At 38.3% G+C, this 22,347-nt stretch overlaps 1 protein-coding gene across 4 annotated transcripts in view; it reads left to right on the top strand.

Annotated features, from left to right (window-relative positions):
• Positions 1-22,347, top strand: part of FGF12 (fibroblast growth factor 12) — a 564,772-nt gene that overhangs the window by 332,611 nt on the left and 209,814 nt on the right. For all 4 annotated transcript variants that reach the window (XM_086675007.1, XM_086675006.1, XM_086675008.1 and 1 more), the window contains one exon: positions 13,031-13,141. In XM_086675007.1, coding sequence (XP_086531133.1) covers positions 13,031-13,141 — 111 coding nt within the window. The remainder of the gene's footprint in view (positions 1-13,030; positions 13,142-22,347) is intronic.

The following is a 22,347-nucleotide window of genomic DNA, read 5'->3' as shown; positions in this document are numbered from 1 at the left end:
AAACCACATGGTCTCACCCTCATGGATGCCCATGTGTTTTCCCCAGTTATCCAGAGGGGGAAGTAGATATTAAACAGATAAAGAAAATACATTCTAACTACAAATCAAGATAAGTGTTATGAAGGGGGAAAACAGTGTGTGGTGACAGAGAATATGAATATAAAATGGATATGGATATGAATATGAAGGCAGATATAGATTGGGGTCCTAGGCAAGACCTCTACAAAGTGATATTTAAGCTGCGACTTGAAGAATTCAATCCACATAGAGGAAGTTGCATGTGCAAAGATCCTTAGGTCTGAGGAAAAGAAGGCGTGTGTGTCTAGAGCTTAGTGAGCCAGGGAGAGAGTAAACTGAGATGATGATAGAATGGTAGGCAGGAGCCAGATGGTACAAAGCTCTCCAGGCCATGCTGAGGGTTTGGCGTTTTATTGTAAATGAAATGGGAAGCTATTAAATGGTTTAAGTAGGAGAGTGACAAGATCCAATTTATATTGTAAAATATAACCTCCACTGTAGTATGGTTTGGAAGGGAAAATGGGGAAGAGTGTCAGTGAGGAAGCTTTTGGAGGATTGTAGCCAGGATCTGCCAATGGCCTGGACAAGGTGGTGGCTTTGGGGACGGAGAGGAGCAAACAGCTGGGATCAGACCTGTGGTGTCTGGATCCCTTTGGCCCATGCTTCCCACCGCACCGGCCTGCCTGGCCTGAAATTGCCACTGAGTTGAAGCTGATGAATGTGCTCTTGGAGTGCTAAACTGCCCTTCCACAGAAAGTATCGTTACCTCTTCAACTCACTCTGGTTGACTCTGCAAATGCTTCTTGGTGGATGTTGTAGAAAAAGATGATAGACAAAGATCACATTTTACAACAATAGCATTTTACCTGCAGGTAATTTAGATTTGTGGTGTATGAAGGAATTCCCCAGGCCTGCCAACCTGGATGAAAAGATCTCCTTTGAGATACAGGACAGTTTTAGGACAAGCCTAGCATTGTGCAGCTTCTCTGATGTCAGGAAGCTGCCATGCTTGTGCTCTTCCAAATAATGTGTCCTGTTCATTTATTTCTAGTGCCAAAAGATGTGCCTCTGAAAAAGAGGCTTTAAGACTGTAACAGAGAATGTTTCTCTGTGCCAAGTGGGGATGCTTTCATTACACAAGACTTTCATATGCATAGAAGTGTTTACATCCTCTCCCCTTCCTCCCCATCTTTTTTTTTTTTTTTTTATACCAAGGGGCCAAAAGTCATGGCTTCACCTCCAGTTGAGTGTTTGCTATTTATTCCTGGTCCCTTGCTCCATAGATTTCTACTGTTTCTGTGGCTTGATTACAGTTAAGGAAGAAGAGAGAAGTATCAGCATATTAGACTTCTTTAAGTGACAACTGATGATTAGCAATGAGAAGGTATAATGAGGATGGGGATCTAGCTTCAACACCTGGTTCTGGCATTTATTCCTGTCTGATTTAGAACAAGTGACTTAACCTCTGTAAAGCCTATTTCCTGACCTATAAAAAAATACCCAATTATAATGCCTGCCTTAAATTATTTCTATGAGAATGTAGAGAGATAATCCACACCAAGAGTCGGGTATGTGGTAAATGCTTGACAGCTGTTATCTGTGAATAAATCTCAGGAGAGTTTGCTCATTGCTCCTACTCCTAACCATGGGTCTTCCTATCAACTTTAATTCTGTCTGAAAGTTAAGCCTACCACACAGGCAGAGCTACTTCCTGGTCATACAGCACACCATCATGTGTATTCTTAATTCCTTAGAATGACCTTCAGAAACAGTTCCTAGTTTGGGCACGTGGATTGCTCAGTGGGTTTAAGCATCTGACTCTTCAGCACAGCTGAGGTCATGATGTCAGGGTTCATGAGTTCCAGCCCTATGTCGGGCTCTGAACTGACAGCACTGAGCCTACTTGGGATTCTTTCTCTCTCTCTCTCTCTCTCTGCCCCTCCCCTGCTTTTTGCATTCTCTAAATAAACAAATAAATAAACTAAAAAAAAAGGCAATTCCTACTCATTCAAACAATTTCACAGGAAGCAAAGTATGTGTATGCACAAATTAAATAGCTTTCCAGATACCATATAAGTAGTGTGGGACAAGGCCAGGATACTTCTGGGAGGATGAAAAATGATTTCCATTTTAAGGGGCACAGAACAGCACAGCACATGGCTCATTAAAGAGCCCTGACTCCAGGTATTGGAAGATGTGTTGCCATGAGGTTTTCCCTTTTTGTTGTTCTGCTTCTTTGTCTATACAATGCTCCTTGACTTAGATCATGGCTATGCTGGTTCTAAAATATTAAGATTCTAGGAAAGTCTTCATGTTTGAAATTTCTTGTGGTCTGCATTCTCCAGAGCTCATTGTTGAGTTGTCTGGAATGCAGTGTTCATTTCCCTGGGTGACAGTCTGAGAAAGACCATAGAGTTATTATTCTGAGGTTAACCAGAGTCAAACTTCCTTTCATGAATGGATATCCTTACAATGGTAGATAAATAATTTGGCTTTGTGGGAATGTTCACATTAAGCCTTCTTTACCCTCACTTTCCATGATATTCTATACTTAAACAGGGCTTTCTTAGAAGACTATGATAGAGGTGCGCCTGGGTGGCTCAGTCGGTTAAGCCTCCGACTTCGGCTCAGGTCATGATCTCATGGTTTACGGGTTCGAACCCCGTGTTGGGTTCTGTGCTGACAGCTCAGAGCCTGGAACATGCTTTGGCTTCTGTGTCTCCCTCTCTCTCTGTCCCTCCCCCCTCACGCTCTGTCTCTCTCTCCTTCAAAAATAAATAAACATCAAAAAAATTTAAAAAAGAGAAAAGGAAACTATGATAGATTTGGAGGCACATGGGTGACTCGGTTGAGCATCCAACTCTTGATTTCAACTCAGGTCATGATCCCAGGTTCATGGGATCAAGCCCCATGTCAGTCTCCATGCTGAGTTTGGAGCCTGCTTAAAATTCTCTCTCTTTCTCTCTGCCCCACTCCCTGCTTGCATGCTCTCTCTCTCTCAAATAAAAAAGAAGGCTATGATAGATTTGGGTGTGGGGATGGAGAGTTCATGCATTTTTCTAGAACTTCAGTAAGTCTACACATGCTATCATCTATCAAAAACCACCAACCACAGTCAGCCCTTGGCTGACACCTTCTCGCTACCCTTACCATCACTGCCTGCCTAATGCCCTTTATTCTATGAGTCCGCTCCCTAGGTGGTTTCCTGACCATAGTGCACCCATTCTAATTCATCCTCCTCTCTTCCCCACTTTGGCTTTCTAAAATACTGCCTTCATATGCCTCCCCAAACTTACAATCTTTTAATGTTTTCCCATTACCTCATACACTGATGCCTAATGCCTTTCCTATCTGAAGTGGGTAGATCAAGACAATCTTCTGGCCTATGGGAAGAAGCTATTTTAACTTCTGTTTCTGTTTAGTGTTGGTCTATTTAAGCATTTCAACTTTTATTTATACATTAATTTATTACAACTATTATTGTACATATAACATACACGTAATTACAAGTACATTCATGTAATTTATAAATAATATAGATATATGGAGGCTGTGGATCTGAATTCTTTTACAGATAGGGATGCATAATAAAAACAATTTAGAGATCATTGATTTAAAGGATAAAGTAAAAGTTACTAACTTTGCTTAAGGAACCTCACGTGTCCCAGACCCATATTTTTCTTCTGCTGTCACCTGCAGCCACTGCACACACTCCTTTGTTTTCCCATACTCTGTACCTGTCTGCTCGCCTAGTTCTTAAGCATGCTCAACTGGGCCATCGTTCTGCTGATGCTGCTCAAAGCAAAATCCCCCTGCCTATTCAAGCCTAAGTTTAAAATGTTGCCTCATCTCTGAAGCCTTTCTTAGGTACCTCTTGTCTCAGAACCCACCCCCACCCAGGTAAAATTAGCATCCCTTGCCTGTGATTCTGTGGCATTCAGCTTGTTCCTCTATGACAGCACTTTTCAAATGCATTGCTATAATGATTAGTTGTGTATGTGTATCCCTGATGAGGCTATGGGTGCCTGCAAGGCAGGTAGTGCACCTTACTCATTTTTGTACCCAGCACCTAGTGCATGTTGGAAGCCAATAGATGGTGTTGAGTATTTTAAATCTTCATGAGCATCTTATAGAGAAGAGTCTGGGAGGGAGGGGGCTAATAGTATGAGGAATAAAATTGGTTTGGTACAAAAATCCCATCCCTGTTGGCATTTAAATCCTAGCTCAATTTCCCTGCCCTGACTCTTCTGCCTTTCCTAGCTCAGACTGACTGCTTCAGTGAAGAGGGTACTCTGGACAAGCATGCCCTTTCTTTCCATTTAGCTTTGAGACAGCATGAAGGTTAAGGACTGCCCGTCTCAAGGTCACTTGGTTTCCATAGAAGTGCAAGGCAACCCAGGGCTTTGGAGACTATGCAGTTTATGGAGGATGCCGCTGTGCTTGTCAGACTGTGTTCAGTGTGGAAAGGTTGAGACTGAGAAAGGGGAGACACAGACTGAAGGCCGGAGGCATTATATAAGACTGTAAATAGCTTCCCTACAAATGAGGAACTCCTCTGAAAGTTACAGGTGACAATGAAAAACCCCAGATATAACTTATTGACTTCTTTTTTTCAGCATATTTCCTCACCTCCTCTGTGCCTGGCACAGTGTTAGGTGCTGTGACAGAGTGATGAATAATTCAAGGTCCCTGACTGTGAGGACTTCATAGTTCTGAAGCAGAGACAGAACACAGGGTAGGCCAGCAGCTATAACCGTATGGGGAGCCCTCTCCTAACCTGTGCACAAGGCAGCTCCGCAGAGGGAGTGATTAATTGGGCCTCCGGGTGCCAGGAAGGCCCTCAGAAGAAGGCTGAGGCTAGAAAACTGAGGAGGAGTCCTGGGCAGAGGAGGAAGGCAGGGATTGTGCATTTCAGGCAGAGGGAACTGAAGCTGCAAGGGTCTAGATCAAGGCTTGGTAAATTTTGTCTGTAAAAGGCCAGTTGGTAAATATTTTAGGCTTTGTAGGCTGTGGAGCCTCTGTTTCAACTACTTATCTCTGTCTTTGTAGCAGGAAAGTAGCCATAGGCAAATATGTGAATCAATGGGCATGGCTGTGTTCCAATAAAACTTTATTTACAAAATTGGCAGCAGCGGGGCTGTAGTTTGCCAACTCCTGGTCTAGACGAAGGATCTTCAGAGAACCTTTAATCTCATGGTTCCTAATCTTTTCAAGAATTAGGATTACTTGGCACTGCTGTGCCCTATGCCTAGAAGGCTCCCCTTAATGCTCTTCTAGATATCCCCGATGGCTTGCTACTTCTCTTCATTCAGGGCTCCGGGCTGCCGTCTTTTAACTACTGTGTCCACAATAGGACACACACCTCCCGTATGCTCCATCACTTTTCATTGCTTTCCTTTTCAAGATAGCACCTATACTCGAACTCTACCTTATGTTAATTATCTGTTTATTTTCTATTTTCCTACTGGAACATAAGCTTTGTCTTATTCTCCTATAAACAGAGTGGTGTGCTGGAGCCCATTGTGCTCATGTCTTCCCAGCTGCAGCTCTGCCTTCAGTGGTGTTATATGGTCATGGTAAATCCACCATGGTGGGAATATTTACATGGTGGAAATTAGCCCCATGAGAATCACATTGGGGTGGTTTTTGCTTTTGTTTTTGTTTTTCACAAGCTGGTTTATTAGCAAATCACTAGTTATCCCTGGTGCCTAGAAGAATAACCTCTACAAAGCCCAGTGCGCAATGAATACTTGTTGTTTGAATCAAATGTGCCACTAGTATCTGTTTATTGAGAAAATTGATATCCAGTTACAGATACAGAGTCCTTTGTGATTATTATTGCTACATAGGGAGTTCATGTCTCTCATGTAGGTAGCTGCCCATGGCATCTGTCACCTGCATGTGACTGATGGGGAGACTGAGGACTTGGCTCAGGACGTCACTCCCATTACCCCACAGGACAGATTCTGGTGGCCCCGATGACTCATCTCCAGCCTTATACACTCACTTCTGCAAGGTGCTCCTTTCCCTGTGTCCCCTGTAGTCGGCTGAGTGAAGGCAGGGCCTCAATCCTGTGTCTCTTTTACTAAACAATATGTATTTTTAATGAATTTCTCTAACTCAGTGTGGTTGTAATTTTTGCAGTGTTTTAAAAAACTCAGATAAGGTCTAGCTTCTTTCAAATGTCTTACTTTATCCCATTTCTGATTTGTCTGGGGCTTTGATTTATGGTATGTCAATGTGCCCTAGTGTGTACCCTTTAGCTATGATTGGTCCAAAATGTATCTGTTTATGAACAGTCTCCAACCCTAACAGTCCAATTTTGAAATCTGCAGCAGTGTGAGGCCCCAGAAGCACTTGACAAGAATCACATTTAACAGCCTCTTCAACCTTAGTTCCTTTAAGTGGCAACATTAAAGCATAATACTGAGGCCCCCTTTCTAAACCCACAGAGACTGATTAGAAAACCCCATCAAATTACTCCCACAATCCATGTTGAACACTTACAAAGAGCTTCATTTTCAGGATGCTTGGTAAACAATCTTTTCAATTCCCTGTCCTAAGCACACACTAAGAAACAGAGGAGTGAACTTGTATTTAGAGGGCCATCTGGCTGATCCCAAAGCTTTCCAGGACAGGCTGCTGGAGAGGACCTTGCATTGTCATGCAGAATGCCTTAGCTTTTGTAGACATCCGTGTCCTTCACAGCTGTTCTGATGTGGAGTTTTTCTGCTTCTCCCTATTTGCTTCTGTCCATGATAGAAAACTCACTCTTTCTTTGGGCAGCCTCCTCTCTCTTTGAATACAATTTATAGAAAATTCTTTTTTTACCTGCCTCCCTGTAACTTTCACCCATTGGCCCTAGTTCTATCCCTGTGGAGCCACTCAGAACAAATTGGCTTCTTCTTACTTCTCTCTTCGGTTAAGAAAGTGAGGGCAGCTCTCATGTCCCCGGAGTCGTCCCTTTTCCAGGCTGCATATGGACTGTTCATTCAGCTATTTTTCACATGGCAGTCCTTTGTGCCCTGTTTATTTGGCTCCCTTTCATCTGGGTGTGTTCCAGTTTTGCCAGTGTCTGTCTGTCTGCCTTTCTTTCTTTCTTCCTTCCTTCCTTTCTTTTTCTTTCTTTCTCTTTCTTTCTCTCTTTCTTTCTTTCTTTCTTTCTTTTCTTTCTTTCATGTTTATTTTTGAGAGAGAGAGAGAGAGAGAGAAAAAAAAAAAAACAAGCAGGTGGGAGGGGGGCAGAGAGAGAGGGAGACACAGAATCTGAAGCAGGCTCCAGGCTCAGCACAGAGCCGACGCGGGGCTCGAACTCATCAACTGCAAGATCATGACCTGAGCCAAAGTCAGACACTTAACTGACTGAGTCACCCAGGCGCCCCGCCAGTGTCTTTGTTAAAGCCACTGAACAGTGCTGAAGGGTAGCCAAGACCACAGACTCTTAAGCTAGAGCTGCCTTCGAATTTACTAGTTCTGTAACTTTGGGCAAGTGAGGGAGCTTCTCCGAATCTCCATAATCTTATCTGAAAAATGAGAAAAAAGGACCTTACACACTCAGTTATTGTGAGTATTAAATAAAAATAGGGTAAAATCATTAGGGGAGTGCCTGGTACAAAGTAGATGGGTTCAAAATATAGCCATCGTTATTGGAGTAAGTACTGTTAAGTCTCTGGATATGGCTTCCATAAGAAAGTTTGGGTTGCTGTTGTAGTTTTATTTTAGCTTGGTGTTTACATGGGGCACTTTCTCTAATTTTGAGTGCAAATGTTGAATAGGTTGGCCCTAGATAAATACAATCTAATTTTGGTATCAAAGGTATTTATTGTGTGTGTATATGTGTACGTATATACTTCTTGCAGACTTTCCTGTAGCCTCTTCTCTTTTTTACCCCTGTACTCCAATAACTGACATACAACTCAGTGCTCTTCCTCCTCCTTCTCCTCTCTTCTTTACCTTTTGTCCCTTAACCCCTCCCTTGCACAAGATATGGATTGTATCTTAGCTGCTTTTTCAAAGGAAAGAATGATGTTCATTCAGTGTATAGGAGAGTAGTTCTTGTCCTAACTCAACTCTGTGTTAGGTGGATGACCTCGGACAAGACACTTTCCCTCTGAGCCTCAAGTTTGCTTTTGTGTTTATTTTTCAATTTTATTTATTTATTTATTTATTTATTTACTTATTTATTTATTTTTTAATCTTTGGCATTGATGAAGGAAGGGATTTTGATGAAGGGAAGTGTGAGATTCCAAGGTCCTTTCCAATTATAAAATTCATTTTGTTTTCTGCTGTCCAGTGGTCATCCTGAGATGTGTGATTGGCCCCCATAGTCCACCTGCTCTGGGTTTCCAGTATATACTTAGGTAACTGTTCCACAGCACTATGTGCTAAAGCAACAGGAATGTCAAGATAGCTCTTCCATGTCACAGCTCTTCTGAGTGGCTTTGAATTCAAACCTCTGTTGAAGTTGCCATGTCATCCTGAAGGGAAGCATTGTTGAACATGAATTCCTATCCTTTACCGACTGTCTCACTCAACCTCTCTAAGAATTAAATTTCTAACCTGCTTTGTAGCTATAATTATCACTCAACTTTTTATTGTGGAATGGTTTTAAATTTACAGAAAAGTTAAGTTAGTACAAAGAGTTCCCATTTAAACTATCCTCAGTTTCCCATATTAACATCTTATATTAGTTTGGTATACTTATGAAAATCAACAAATCAGTGTTGGGGTGCCTGGGTGGCTCAGTTGGTTAAGCATCTGATTCTTGATCTAGGCCCAGGTCATGATCTCACGGTTGTGAGATCAAGCCCCGCATTGGGCTCTATGCTGACAGGGTTGGTGGAGCCTGCTTGGGACTCTCACTCTCTCTCCCTCTCTCTCTCTCCCCCTCCCCTGCTTGCACACTCACACACACACGTGCTCTCTCTCTCTTTCTCAAAATAAATAAGTAAACTTAAAAAAATCAGTGCTGACACCTCATGATTAACGAGAGTCTGTAATTCATTAAGATTTCCTTAGTTTTTACCTATTGTTCTTTTTCGGTTCCAGGATCCCATCTACAATACAACATTACATCTAATTGTCCTATCTTAGACTCCTCTTGGCTATGACATTTTCTTAGACTTTTCTTATTTTTGGTGACCTTGACAACTTAAGGATTCCTAGTCAGCTATTTTGTAGAATGTCCTTCAGTTGGTATTTGCCTGGTGTTTTTCTTATGATTAGACTGGGGTTATGAGTTTAAGGGAAGAAGACCACAGAGGTAAAGTGCCATTCTCATCACATCATATTAAGAGTACATGTTATCAGTATGATTTATGACTTTTGATGGTAACCTTGATCACCTTGCTGAGGTAGTGTTTTGTTTGTCAGGTTTCTCTACTGTGAAGTTCCTCTGTCCTGTCCCCCTTTTCTTATTGTACTTTTTGGAAGGAAGTTACTATGTATCACCAATGGAAGTTTATTTCTTGTACACCTAAGTGTCCAAAGTGGGCATTTCTGATGGCTATTGCCTTTTTTCCATCAGTTATTCAGAAGCCCAGCATTCTTCTATTTTGTTGACATCCCCTAGGGCTTTGTCATCAAAATCCAGCCAGCATTAAGAGAATGTTTGCTTTTAAAAGCCTCGGCCTGAAAATGGCACACATCACTTCCACTTACATTCCATATGACACTCATTCATCTGCCAAACCTAACTGCAAGGGAGGCTAGGACATATGGTCTAGCTGGGTGCCCAGGAAAAAGAGGAAATGGATTTGGGAGAAAAGCTAGCAGCATTTGCCACACCATTTTAGAGTACAAAAGATAACAAACCAAATCCCTGCCACCTCACCATCTAGTAATATAGCCACCATTTCATTAAAAAAAAGAAGAAAAATAATAGAAGAACATTATCTTAGAATCATATAAATTGGAAAATATCCATTGTTTATTTGTCTGGAATGCTCTTTCTCTGTTTTTTTTTTTTCTTTTTCTTTTTTTGACTCTGAAAATGCCACTTACTCTTCAAGTGATGGATAAGGTTCCTTCACCCAACCTTGAGGCAGAATTAGTCCCTTACTCCTTGGTGCCATCATGCCACTCTGCTTCTATCCCTTATTTAACACCTACATCACACTAGTATTATATATAAATATGTTTCATGCACTAGACTGGGTGCTCCCTGAGGACAGCATAGAATATATTAATCTCTTAGATCCCTAAGGATAATCTGACAAATAAAAAGCATATTTATTGAGTGCCTCCAGGATTTTAGGTATACCAAAAAAGTGGTCTCATCTTTTAAATCCCTTTCTTTAAAATACGATAAAACAGCTCTTTTCCCCCCTCAGTTATAAAAATGACCCACACTTAGGATAGTCAAGCCTTCGTGGAGGAGAACTTGAGCTGAGCCTAGAAAGATTGATAGGGTTTGATAGATGGTAATCAGGGTACAGGCCTGGCTTTCTATGACACATTCTAGGTTCAAGGCATTTTTTCAATAGATGGTCAAGTCTCCTGTGAAACATCTACAGTGCAAGACATGTGCTTTCATAGATCATCACATAATTAAAACTCGGACTCTGAGCTGGTTCTAGCACTGCTTCTAGGCAGTTGGGGGCAGTATAAATGCCTGATGCTCATTGTCTTGAACTGGAGTTACCAACCTGAATTCCCAGGGCCCCAACAAAGGGATGGCTTCACCATAGCAAAAGAAGTGTTTAATTACAGCTACAGAAAGAGCATGAAAAAAACAATCATCTGCTGATTAGTGACTCAGCTGCCATGTATCTCATTACCAACCCAAACATGACTTCTTAAAGTGACCTTATCAAGCTTATTAGAAATAAAATATCAATTATAAGACAACCTGTCCCTTTCCTTCTATCCTGTTCTATCCTCTACTTGTAGCCCATTGTTTAATGACTTAGAAGCTTAATTAATATTTTATGAAAACAGAAATCAGAAGACACAAAGTTGGTTCTTAGTATGTTCCTTTACCTCACTTATGCTGTTTTCTTGATTTTCATCACTGAAAATAGACCTTAATTAGGCTTTATATTCTTATGGGTTTGAATTCATACTATCACCTATATTTATTCATTGAATTTCCCAGCAGTTATAATTAGCATAGGAATTATTTTTTCCCTTTATATGAAAACTGAGCCTCAAATGTAAAATGACTTCCTCAGGAGCACATGGCAATTGTGGCTCAAAGCTCGGTCTTCTGCCTGCATATATAGAATTAAGTATGCCATATTAGCACCTACCTGTCAGTCAGTTAGCCTCATGACAGAGGCACACATGTTCTTTTTATTTCCCCCAATTATATATTTCCCTCAGTTACGATAGCCAAACTTTCTTGGAGGAGGTGATCTTGAGCTGAGCCTAGAAACGTTGGTAGGATTTGATGGCGGCACAGGATATTGTTTTACAGTGAGGTTAGCCAGCTATGTGTTCCTCCAGCATGTTCCTAATATGTCAGATTGGGTGGACCCATGGAGGCAACACACCGAACATTCCTTGATTTCTGCTATCACTCAGGGAAGAGGATTCTAATGTACCCCAAGTCAATAGATACTTATAGAAGGGATCTAAAGATCACTTAGTTTGACTTCTAGATAGTCCTACAAATTAAATAAATTTATTTAACACACATATATAACATATAGTCATCAGCCAGAATTCCTCATTTCCAGTTCAGTTCTTTTTTTTCATAACCCTGCTTCATTATTCCAAATTTTCTTAGTACCTTCTCTGCTTATTAGGATTGCTTTCAAGAGGACATGTTTATATAGGTAGTGCCTTATATTCCTGAACACGTGTGATCAAGTCATATATGAAAAAGTTTAACCGCAGACATATGCTATAGAGAGCAGGTCTATTCCCAAAGAGTTAAACACACTGAATCCTTAACTAGAATTCTTATGTAGTCACATCAATCAGTGTGTTTGGTGTAACACACAGTACCTAGCATATTGTCTGACAAAAAAGAGATTTGGAGTAATTGGTTGAATAAATGGGTGAAGGAATGAAATTGACTGTCAGTTGAAATTCAGTATGATGCTGAATTTGAGGATAGTATGTTGCTACTTCAGGAATGCGTTAGAATAGTCTAATATTTGCCCAGTGCTGAAGTAGAGACACAGATGGTAGTGATGCTATAGAAAGTGAATTGTCGCTGGCAGCCAGCACCATAATGAGAAAGCTTTAAATATTTATGGTAGCTGATATGTAAAAACCCAAATGTGGTATACAAAGTTCAGTTTGATGGTATTAATGTGTAGGGAGTTTATAAAAGCTGAGGAACACTTCTAATGGTCACTTCTAGTGAGGACAGCTTCTTTCACTTCTAGTGAAATATTTAGAGAAATATACATGAATTTATTACTTTTTTTGGTACTGGAAAAATGACTTTTGTAGTGCTGAGGCTTCTGTCTGGTGAAGTATTTATTGAAGGTGAAATTTATTTTCACATACTTTTCAGTGACATCTCATGGCCGTGGGGGTTTTGCTTTTTCCTGTGGTTCTTATCCAAGCTATTCTTTCTTTCTGGCTGAAGTTGATCAGAATTTCAAAACCCAGGAGTTTCTAATGGATAGTTTATATTCAGCAGAAATAGAAATCTTCCAGGGCCTGTTTTTGACTACTGGAAACTTAGGAATTATAGTGGCGGTTCGTTGTAAATACTGATTCTAGAATGAGACCATACAGTTGGTGGCATCTTGCAGTCAGACATTAGATGCATGAGGAAGAAAAATAATTCACTTTTTAGCACGCCTCTTTATTTTCTGAGTCATAATTAGTTTTTATCTATTTATATTTGGTTTCCTGATGCATAGTATTATGGCTCTGCCTCTAGAAGGAAAAAGAAGAGTAAAGACATGTTACTGAGATGCCCCTTTTCCATATACTTATTTCAATATTTAAGCCATTGGCATTTGTGACTTTAGAGAATTTTTGGACAATTTGCAAGTGTGTATTTTTATAAACAAAATAAGAACTTGAATAACCATTCTATTTTGTTTTGCAGAACCCCAGCTGAAAGGAATTGTGACAAGGTTATTCAGCCAGCAGGGATATTTCCTGCAGATGCACCCAGATGGTACCATTGACGGGACCAAGGACGAAAACAGCGACTACAGTAAGGAGCATTAACTTCTCCCAGTCCAGTTAACGATGATCAAATGTATGGTCTGGTGTATCTAAGTCTTAGGGTGTGGCCAGGCTGCCTTTTGAACTGTTTAACTGCTAGTAAGCTGGTGTCTGTCTTCTATCCTTTTTGCTGTGACTCCCTAGAGTAAAGACACAGTTGAGAGAGGTCACACACTAAATGAGAAGGTAGAGAATTGAAAGAGTTCCAGATAGTCAGTGGATAAGAAGATTGTCCCATTCCAGTGTTTATAGTCAATATGGTGATAAATATTTATAGGAACAAGGCAGAATTTCCAGCACAAGATGGTGTTTTAATCCTAGAACCAAATAGCGAGCATTTTATAATAATTCTCCAAACATCATTTCTGGCAGGCCAAAATTACTTCTTAAGGTAAACATTGAGTATATACATCTGTATATTACATGTGATTTCATTTTAATGACAAAATTATTGATTTTAATTTTTTTAAGTATTTATTTGTTTATTTTGAGAGAGAGAGAACATGAGAAGGGAGGGGCAGAGAGAGGGAGAGAGAGAATCCCAAGCAGGCTCTGTGCTGTCAGTGCAGAGCCTGACCCAAGGCTCCATCTCACAAACCATGAGATCATGACCTGAGCCAAAATCAAGAGCTGGATGCTTAACTGACTGAGCCATCCAGGCACCTCAAATTATTAATTGTAAAAGAAAAATATATTAAAATAGTATGATGATGTATTGGTAATAACAGGATAATAAAGACTAGTAGACCTGAAAGTTTGTTTATAAGTTTTTAAAATAAAGTGCCACGTATTCAAAGTGTTTTAATAATATCCCTGGAATTAGTTTTTAACTAATTCAAGTATAGAGTTGACAAGTTTAATAACTAAACAAAATCATCAAGATATGACATAGTAGTATATTTGCATTTCAGAAAAAAAATGGAATATAAGCCTCAGAGCCAAGAGTGATCACTCTCATCATATCTTTTACTTCCTGCAGAATCATACACAGATACCCAGGGGGAAATTCATGTTATCTTAAAATTATGCAGGGTGCCATATAGTTTCCTAAAGTTTGTTTGGATTCACTGCTAGATCGTTAGTGCCAAGCACATAGTAAATACTCATCAAATATATGTCCCATTGAGTTGTCTTCTGATGGATATAATTTTGTGGTCAGGGTGGCAATCTACCAAATTGCCTAAGATAATGTAAGAAGCCTTATATTCTATGGAGAAATAACTTTTAAATTAAAATTAAAGATTTGGGGGAAGATCTGCAACTCCAAAAGTGTGAAAATGTTCTTGTCCACCCTTTCTAAATCATTCTTTGTTCATTTAATATTACACATTGCAAAATATGAATTACAATACAGAAAAGATCTTATTATAAAAAATTGCATCCCCAGTTTTCTGCAAAGTGGTTGATTAGCCTATTGTGGTTTGCATTGTTGGTTTGTGGCTGTAGGAATGCACTCTTTAAATGATTCACATTTTCAACTGAGTACCGAGGAATGGGGATGCCTTTCTCTCCATGCAAGATTTTCATCTATTGTATCTCTACCTCATGTAGATTTAGTAAGCTGTTAGTATGGGTGAAATGAATCAGGGAGATTGCTTCACTGTATCACCTCTGCTATCTCTGAGGTATCCCTGGATCTCAGTTTATTTTTCTATAAAATGAGGCAGCTTGAGATAATAATATCTTCTGTCAGCATTGTCCATTCAACTTTTTAAAAAAAATGAAAAATTATAAATTGAAGAGAAGAGATTTAATCCCCAAGTAAGCCAAATAGCCACACTTCATTCCACAGGATGCAGCTGTAACCCAGACAGGCATCCTGAAGATGTATGACTTTTATCATGAGGTTGTGGCTGAAGGGCAAGGGCAAAAAATGTGAGTTCAACTGACAAAAATCCTTCCTTCTCCATTTCATAGACAAAGAATTAAACAGTGCTCTCTCTGCAGATGCTGGGTCAGTGTCTAGTGTAAATCCATACCTATATATTTATAAACATGTTTGTATGCACACATATATATGTACAAATATATATGCCTATGTGTGTATATATGCATAGTGGCATTGTGCATAACACATGTTGAGGGTGATACATTTTGTCAAATACTGTTAGAAACTGAATTAATAAATTTAAAATATTTTTTTCTTAAGATAAACAACTACACTCACCTTTTGATATATTGGTATTAAAAGTAGTTCAGGTATACAAAATAACAAGACTAGGATGAATCTACCTGGATGCCCAACCTCTGACTTAAAATTCAGGTAACAGTATAAATGCATTTGAACCCACTGTATGTTCTCCCGATGGAGTTCTGCTTTCCTTCAGTATCAGACGTAACTACTATCCTGAATTTAGCATTTTTTATTTCCATGAAGTTTTATTCTTTTTTTTTCAACATTTATTTATTTTTGGGACAGAGAGAGACAGAGCATGAACGGGGGAGGGGCAGAGAGAGAGGGAGACACAGAATCGGAAACAGGCTCCAGGCTCTGAGCCATCAGCCCAGAGCCTGACGCGGGGCTCGAACTCACGGACCGCGAGATCATGACCTGGCTGAAGTCGGACGCTTAACCGACTGCGCCACCCAGGCGCCCCCATGAAGTTTTAAAAATACATTTATTTCATATGTGTATACTTAAATCATTCATAATATTGTTTTCCATGTTTTAAACTTTGTATAAGTGAGAGCATTGCTGTATAATTTCTATGTACTTTTTCTCCCTTATATTATGGTTGTGAGCTGCACAGATGGTGATATATTTGCTTTCTATTATTCATGTTCATGTTTGTAAAGTATCTCTTTGCATGAATATACCCAAATATATTTATCCATTCTCTTTTTGGTGGATAATTATCATTTCTATTTCTTATAGATATTGAAAATACCCTCCCTTACTGTCCTTTATAAAATGACACATCTCACCTTGGCTCTCTCTATTCTGATATCCCCCCTTTTTTGTATTCATTGCTTTTATAACCACATGATATAAAACTATACACATACACTGTTGCTGTTTGTTTGTTTGTTTGTTTGTTTGTTTTTGATCTTTCTCCCAGGAGAATGTAGGTTTCAAGAGGGAAGAGATTTTGTTTTGCTCTTTGAGTTATCTTTAGAATGATCTCTGATGCATAGTAAGTACTCAACGAAAAAAAAATGGAATGAATGAATGGATGTCTTCTTGTGCATATGTGCAAAATTTTTCTGAGTCATTGGCTAAATACCTCACTCACCCAAATATTTTTTTTAAACTTTTCTTCTGAAATAATTTTAGACTTCAGAAAAATTACAAAATAATGCAGGATATTCCTATGTACTTCTCACCCAGTTTCTCCTAAGGGTATCGTTTATGTGACAACAGTAAAATTATCACAATCAAGAACTTAAAACTGGTACAATATTATTAACTGAGCTATAGATGTTATTCAGATTTCACCAGTTTTTCAATTAATGTACTTTATTTTGATTCCCCTCCTCATACATACATATTTTCATTGAACAATTTCCAATAAAAGCAAATAATTTTTATTTATACTTTTTCTTAGTAGGGATGAAGGATAGAAATATCATAAGGATTAAAATTCTACTCATTTTTTAAAAAATAGAAAATTATAAGCCTCTAAGATGTGAAAATGACTTTTCTTTCTCTACTTGGTGTGGGCAGGAGTAAAAGCATTTGATTGTTTGAAAAAAAATCGTGTTACTATGAGCATCTGTCAGAATTGTGCTGTTTGGTTCACTAGACATCATTAGGTCCAACCAACCTTACCATGGTATCTTTGAATTGATAAAGACACCTGTTCTTTTGTTCGTGAAGAAAAGACTAATTACATGTAATTGAGTACAAAAACAAATGGGTTTGTCAGCGGCAACAGATAAGAATCTCTGCAAATGTAATGATAACAAAAGATACAAAACTGTGTTGGAACACTGGCACACAAAAAGACAATTGCAGTTTGGAGAGTATTAATAGGAATATTTTACATAAAATTAGAAAGGTAATTATTCTGCTCTACTAGTTGCTGTAGGAGAAGATGCATTTGAAGAGGTCAAACATGCTGGGGTGAAAACAATTAAGATATTATAACCAAATGCATTGTTCTCTTTCCCTCTGCACAAAATATATGAGCAGCCATTTGAGTATGGAGTGAGCTGCCTGATAAATTAGTAGAATGGTCAAACTGGAGATATGCAAGCAGATGCTGTACTGGCACTTGTGGGGGTTTTACAAGAAAATCCTATTGGTATGGGAAGGTGGGAGAAGGTGGTGGTGATTGGATAGTTTTAGGGCTCAGTGACTTCTAAGGTCTCCTTCAGTCCTGACATTCTTTTATTTTTCAATTTTATTAAGCTTTAAAATTTTAATTCCAGTATAGTTAACATACAATGTTATATTAGTTTCAGGTGTACAATATAGTGATTCAACACTTCCATATATTACTTGGTGCTCATCACAAGCGTGCTTGTAATCCCCATCACCTATTTCACGCATCCTGTATCCACCCCCACCCAACCATCAGTTTGTTTTCTAGAGTTAAGAGTCACTTTCTTGGTTTCTCTCTCTCTCTTTTCTATCGTTGTTCATTTGTTTTGTTTCTTAAATTCCATATATGAGTGAAATCATATGGTATTTGTCTTTCTCTGACTGATTTTGTAACATTCTACTTTCTAGTTCCATCCATGCTGTTACAAATGGCAAGATTTCATTCTTTTTTATCTCTGAATAATATCCTATTGTATGTATATACCGCATCTTCTTTATTTATTCAGCTAGTTAGTTGTGGAGTTCATTCTGCCAGCCTTTGGGTTATTTACACTGATGTGTTACCTAGTTGTTTCCATGGGGTCAGGTGAGCCTAGGTCCTTCTACTCCACCATCTCCCCCAGAAGCCCCAGTCCTGATATTCTTTTAAAACATCTTTTGAATAGGTAAGATAAGTATATAATACAAAATCTTAAGGACACAAAAGTGTATACAGTTGAGCAAAACAGTCCCTGACAGCCAGGAACTTGCTTGGCCCTCTATCAGGCCATGGTGTGCTTCTGTTGAATATACACAATTTCACAGAATAGGAAATCAGACAAGTCCACTGTGATCATGGTGGATTAAGACAAAAATAAGACCGACCACTCTGTAATCATGTCTGAACACAGACAAAAAGAATAATGTCCAAACTACAAAATGATCAACTATTTCTCTATCCTGGTTTATATGAGTGGCTGCTTGCTAATTCACTAAACACAGCTTTAGCTTTGCTCTGTTCATGTCTTTTGGTAATATTTATTAACATACCTAATCATAGAATGACATCCACTTTCTTAGAGTAGTCCAGTTGAGAGTAAATCTACATTTCTTTGAGCCCTCCCTAAAATTGCCTAACACAAGACCAAATGCTCTAGGTCCTTTCTTACACCCTCTTACTAAGACATCCCGGGTCTAGCAACATGTGCATTTTTATTCTTTTCTGTGAGTCATTAACCACGGGTGTGTTTCTTTGTCTGGGATACATTGCCATAGTCAAAAGCAATTTTCTGTTCTTCTCTTATCTGCCACGTGGTCACATTTCTTGGTATTCTTCTAGGTACAGTCTATTCATTTATCAACATATACAACGCTATGTGTTTGTATTTATATTTTCTCTCTTCATCATCTATCTACCTAACACTTGTTAAGCACCTTTTTAAATTTAAAACTGTTATATCTACAAGATTTTTCCATATTAGTACATATTTAGGAGGAACAATTTATTTAACCTAAATCTCTATCAAAGGCCATTTCAGTTCTTTCTTATATTTTGTTAATGCAAACAACACTATAAAGAATATCTTGGTACATAAGTAAATTTGCATATGTACAAGTGTACTTATGGGATGGATATTGTACTTTTGCATAAGTAATTTTGCATATGTACAAGTGTACTTATGGGATGGGATAGAAACATAATTCCTGGGTCAAGGATATATAAATGCTTTTTTTTAGTTTTGAAAGATATCTATTTGCTCTCCATCATACAAATTTACATTGAGAGTGTTTGTTTCCTTATGTTGTAATTGACATAATGTGTTATCAAATTTGTAGTTCTTTGTTACCTAAAAACAAACTTCATTTGTCTTATTATGAGTTAGGTTGAGCACTTGTTCATATATTTTAAGAACCATCTTCACTTCTTTTCTGATAAAATGTCTGCTAATATCTGTTTCTATGAAATGTCTTTTCATTTGTAGAAAATCTATTTATATTTTAAAATATCAGCTCTTTGTTACATGAGTTGTAAATTTTTTACTTATTTTGTTGCTTGTCTCTGAATTTTTTTGGCTGTGCTTTATTTTATAAATATGCTTTTATGCCCTCAGCTTTTCTTTCTTATTTAAAAAGGCTTTATTGTTAGAGAGGGAGGGAGCCAAACCATAAGAGACTCTTAAAAACTAAGAATAAACTGAGGGTTGGTGGGGGGTGGGAGGGAGGGGAAAATGGGTGATGGGCATTGAAGAGGGCACATGTTGGGATGAGCACTGCGTGTTGTATGGAAACCAATTTGACAATAAATTTCATATTAAAAAAATAAATAAAGTATCAGACGAGCTAATGACAAGTTAAAAAGATAAATAAAATAAAAAGGTTTTATTCATTCCAAGATTGTTTTCTTAATGATCTGCCATGTTTTGATTTAATAAATTGTTTGACTTTTGTGCTTAGTATTTAATGAACACAGAATCCATTTCTTGAGATATTTTGATTCTAGACATCTAATATTTCATGTTCCTAACTACTGTTTATAAATACAAACAGTGTATTCAGATTTTATGAATAAATTAAATTCTTCATGAGTTCAGCATAAAGAAACACATTTCAGGGTCTTTTCCGGTTCCATACAAATTTTAGAATTGTTTGTTCTAGTTCTGTGAATGGTCTGTATCTGAGTTTCAGAAATCCAATTGGAAACTTAAAAATGTAGTCATCCAGTTATGTTTTCTATACAATACCAAACATATGATGTTTTGATACCACCAGCCACAAGTCTGTAGACACAGCCAAAGCCAACAGAAGCTCTGTATTGCTAAACTATCAACAGAAACATGATCCACATGGTTAGTTGGGAAAAACTATCAAGGACATAAGGAATGCTGTGAAGAATTATAAAGATATTTTTCTCCCCAAACAGGGGCCTTCCTGGACAGGCAGTTCATCTCCTTCACTTACTCAAGCATACACATTATCATTCTCATGGGAGAGTAAGGGTTACGCTATATCCAACTATAGGGATATTATTTTCTTCTACTATCATCTATACTTTAAGAATATGTCATCAGTTTGTATGTGTGAAATCACACCTACAAGTTGGATGAAAAGTAAACCAACGTATGTTTTCTCCTGCTGATTTTCTTTAAGCAAGACTATTTACAAAATCTGAAGCAACATTGTGGTACATGTAATGTTGTTACTCTTGCAGTGGCATATTTTTTCATTATCAAAATTAATATTTATCTTTAGCTTATGAATAAAATAAAAACCTTTTTATTTTATTTATCTTTTTAACTTGTCATTAGCTCGTCTGATACTTTATTTATTTTTTTAATATGAAATTTATTGTCAAATTGGTTTCCATACAACACGCAGTGCTCATCCCAACATGTGCCCTCTTCAATGAATCAGTTACTTCACTTGATTTTTTAATAAAGAAAAAATGCCTTTTGATTTTAATAGCTAGAAGGAGAGTAATGAACATTTGTTAGAAATTTGGTTTTGTTGACTATGTTTTAATTTTAAAGACTATGCCTCCAGATGATATTTATGGAGAGCATGAACAAGAAACAATTTCCTTGAATAGTTTACCCACTCACATAAAATCATAGGGGGATAAGCTTTCTAAACTTTTTGTAACCTTGACCTCTTTCCTTATTAGTCTTGTATTTCTTTTTCATCCTAAGACTTCTGTCCTCATGTGTTCCTCTAGTCAGTAAAGGAAAACATGAGCCATTTGAAATTATCCTTCTTGCTAGTTGCTCTGTAACTGTTTGTGGGCATATTTATAAGCAGTATGCATAGTGGTTAAGAGTCTTCTGGGAGCAGAGCGCCTGGGTGGCTCAGTCTGTTAGGCGTCAGACTTTGGCTTAGGTCATGATCTCGTGGTTCGTGAGTTCAAGCCCTGCGTTGGGCTCTGTGCTGACAGCTCAGAGCCTGGAGCCTGCTTCAGATTCTGTGTCTCCCTCTCTCTCTGCCCCTCTCCTACTAGTACTCTGTCTCTTTATCTCTCTCTCTCTCAAAAAAATAATTTAAAAAAAAAGAATCTTACAGGAGTTACTTAACCAAGTGTATTCCTAGAAAGAAGGGAGGGCAAATGTTGTCTTTAATATATTCTTGGCTCCGTGAGGTGACCAGTGTGTTGACCTTGAGCAAATCACATAAAATTTCTCAGATTTATACAATCTCTGATTGCACAAAATGAGAGGAACAATCTCTCAGATTTTAGTAGCCTTTCCATTAATTCTCGCATAGAAGGGAATGTATGCTCAGAAAAACTGACTGGCAGCTTCCATTTCTTTAAATACCATTTCTTCTGAAAGGTATGCTGCCAGCAGGAAATCTTTACTTTACAGATCCCTATGTGATATTCTCAAGGTGTGTGTAAAGATGTGGGGAGTCACATGCATAAATGATAGAGCCAGAATTTGAATCCAGGCTATCTGACTTGAGATTCTGTACCTTTGGTGTAGTTATTTAACCTCTTCACATCCAATTCTCTCATTTGTTAAGTGGGAATGATAGTAGAATTTACATCATAGGGCTGTTGTGCAGATGAAATGGGGCAATTCATGAATAATAATAATAATAATTATTATTATTATTAATCTTTGTCAGCATGGATGAAAGAGTGTTTGTTTGCAAGGATCTCATAGATCACAGCCATTTCAACTGAAGTAGAATCCTTAATGGTGGCAGCTATTGTTACACATGAAAGACTGTAAAGGTGCTAGCTGGGGGTATTGAAGAGTGCTCTAAGTCAGTGGTTCATAAAATGTGTAGTCCCCAGCATCAGCATCATCTGGGAACATTCTTGAGCCTTAAGCTAGACATACTGAATTAGAACCCTGTGCTGTGGCTCAGCAGTCTGCATTTACAAGCCCTCTAGAGGATTCTGATACACTGCAGTAGGTATGACTGGTAACTCTCCTCTGTCCCCAGGGTTTGGAGTG

This window comes from Puma concolor, chromosome C2 (assembly GCF_028749965.1).
Source record: "Puma concolor isolate L17-30 chromosome C2, mPumCon1.1.hap2, whole genome shotgun sequence".
Classification (NCBI taxonomy): domain Eukaryota; kingdom Metazoa; phylum Chordata; class Mammalia; order Carnivora; family Felidae; genus Puma; species Puma concolor.
This window is presented reverse-complemented; position numbering and strand designations above follow the sequence as displayed.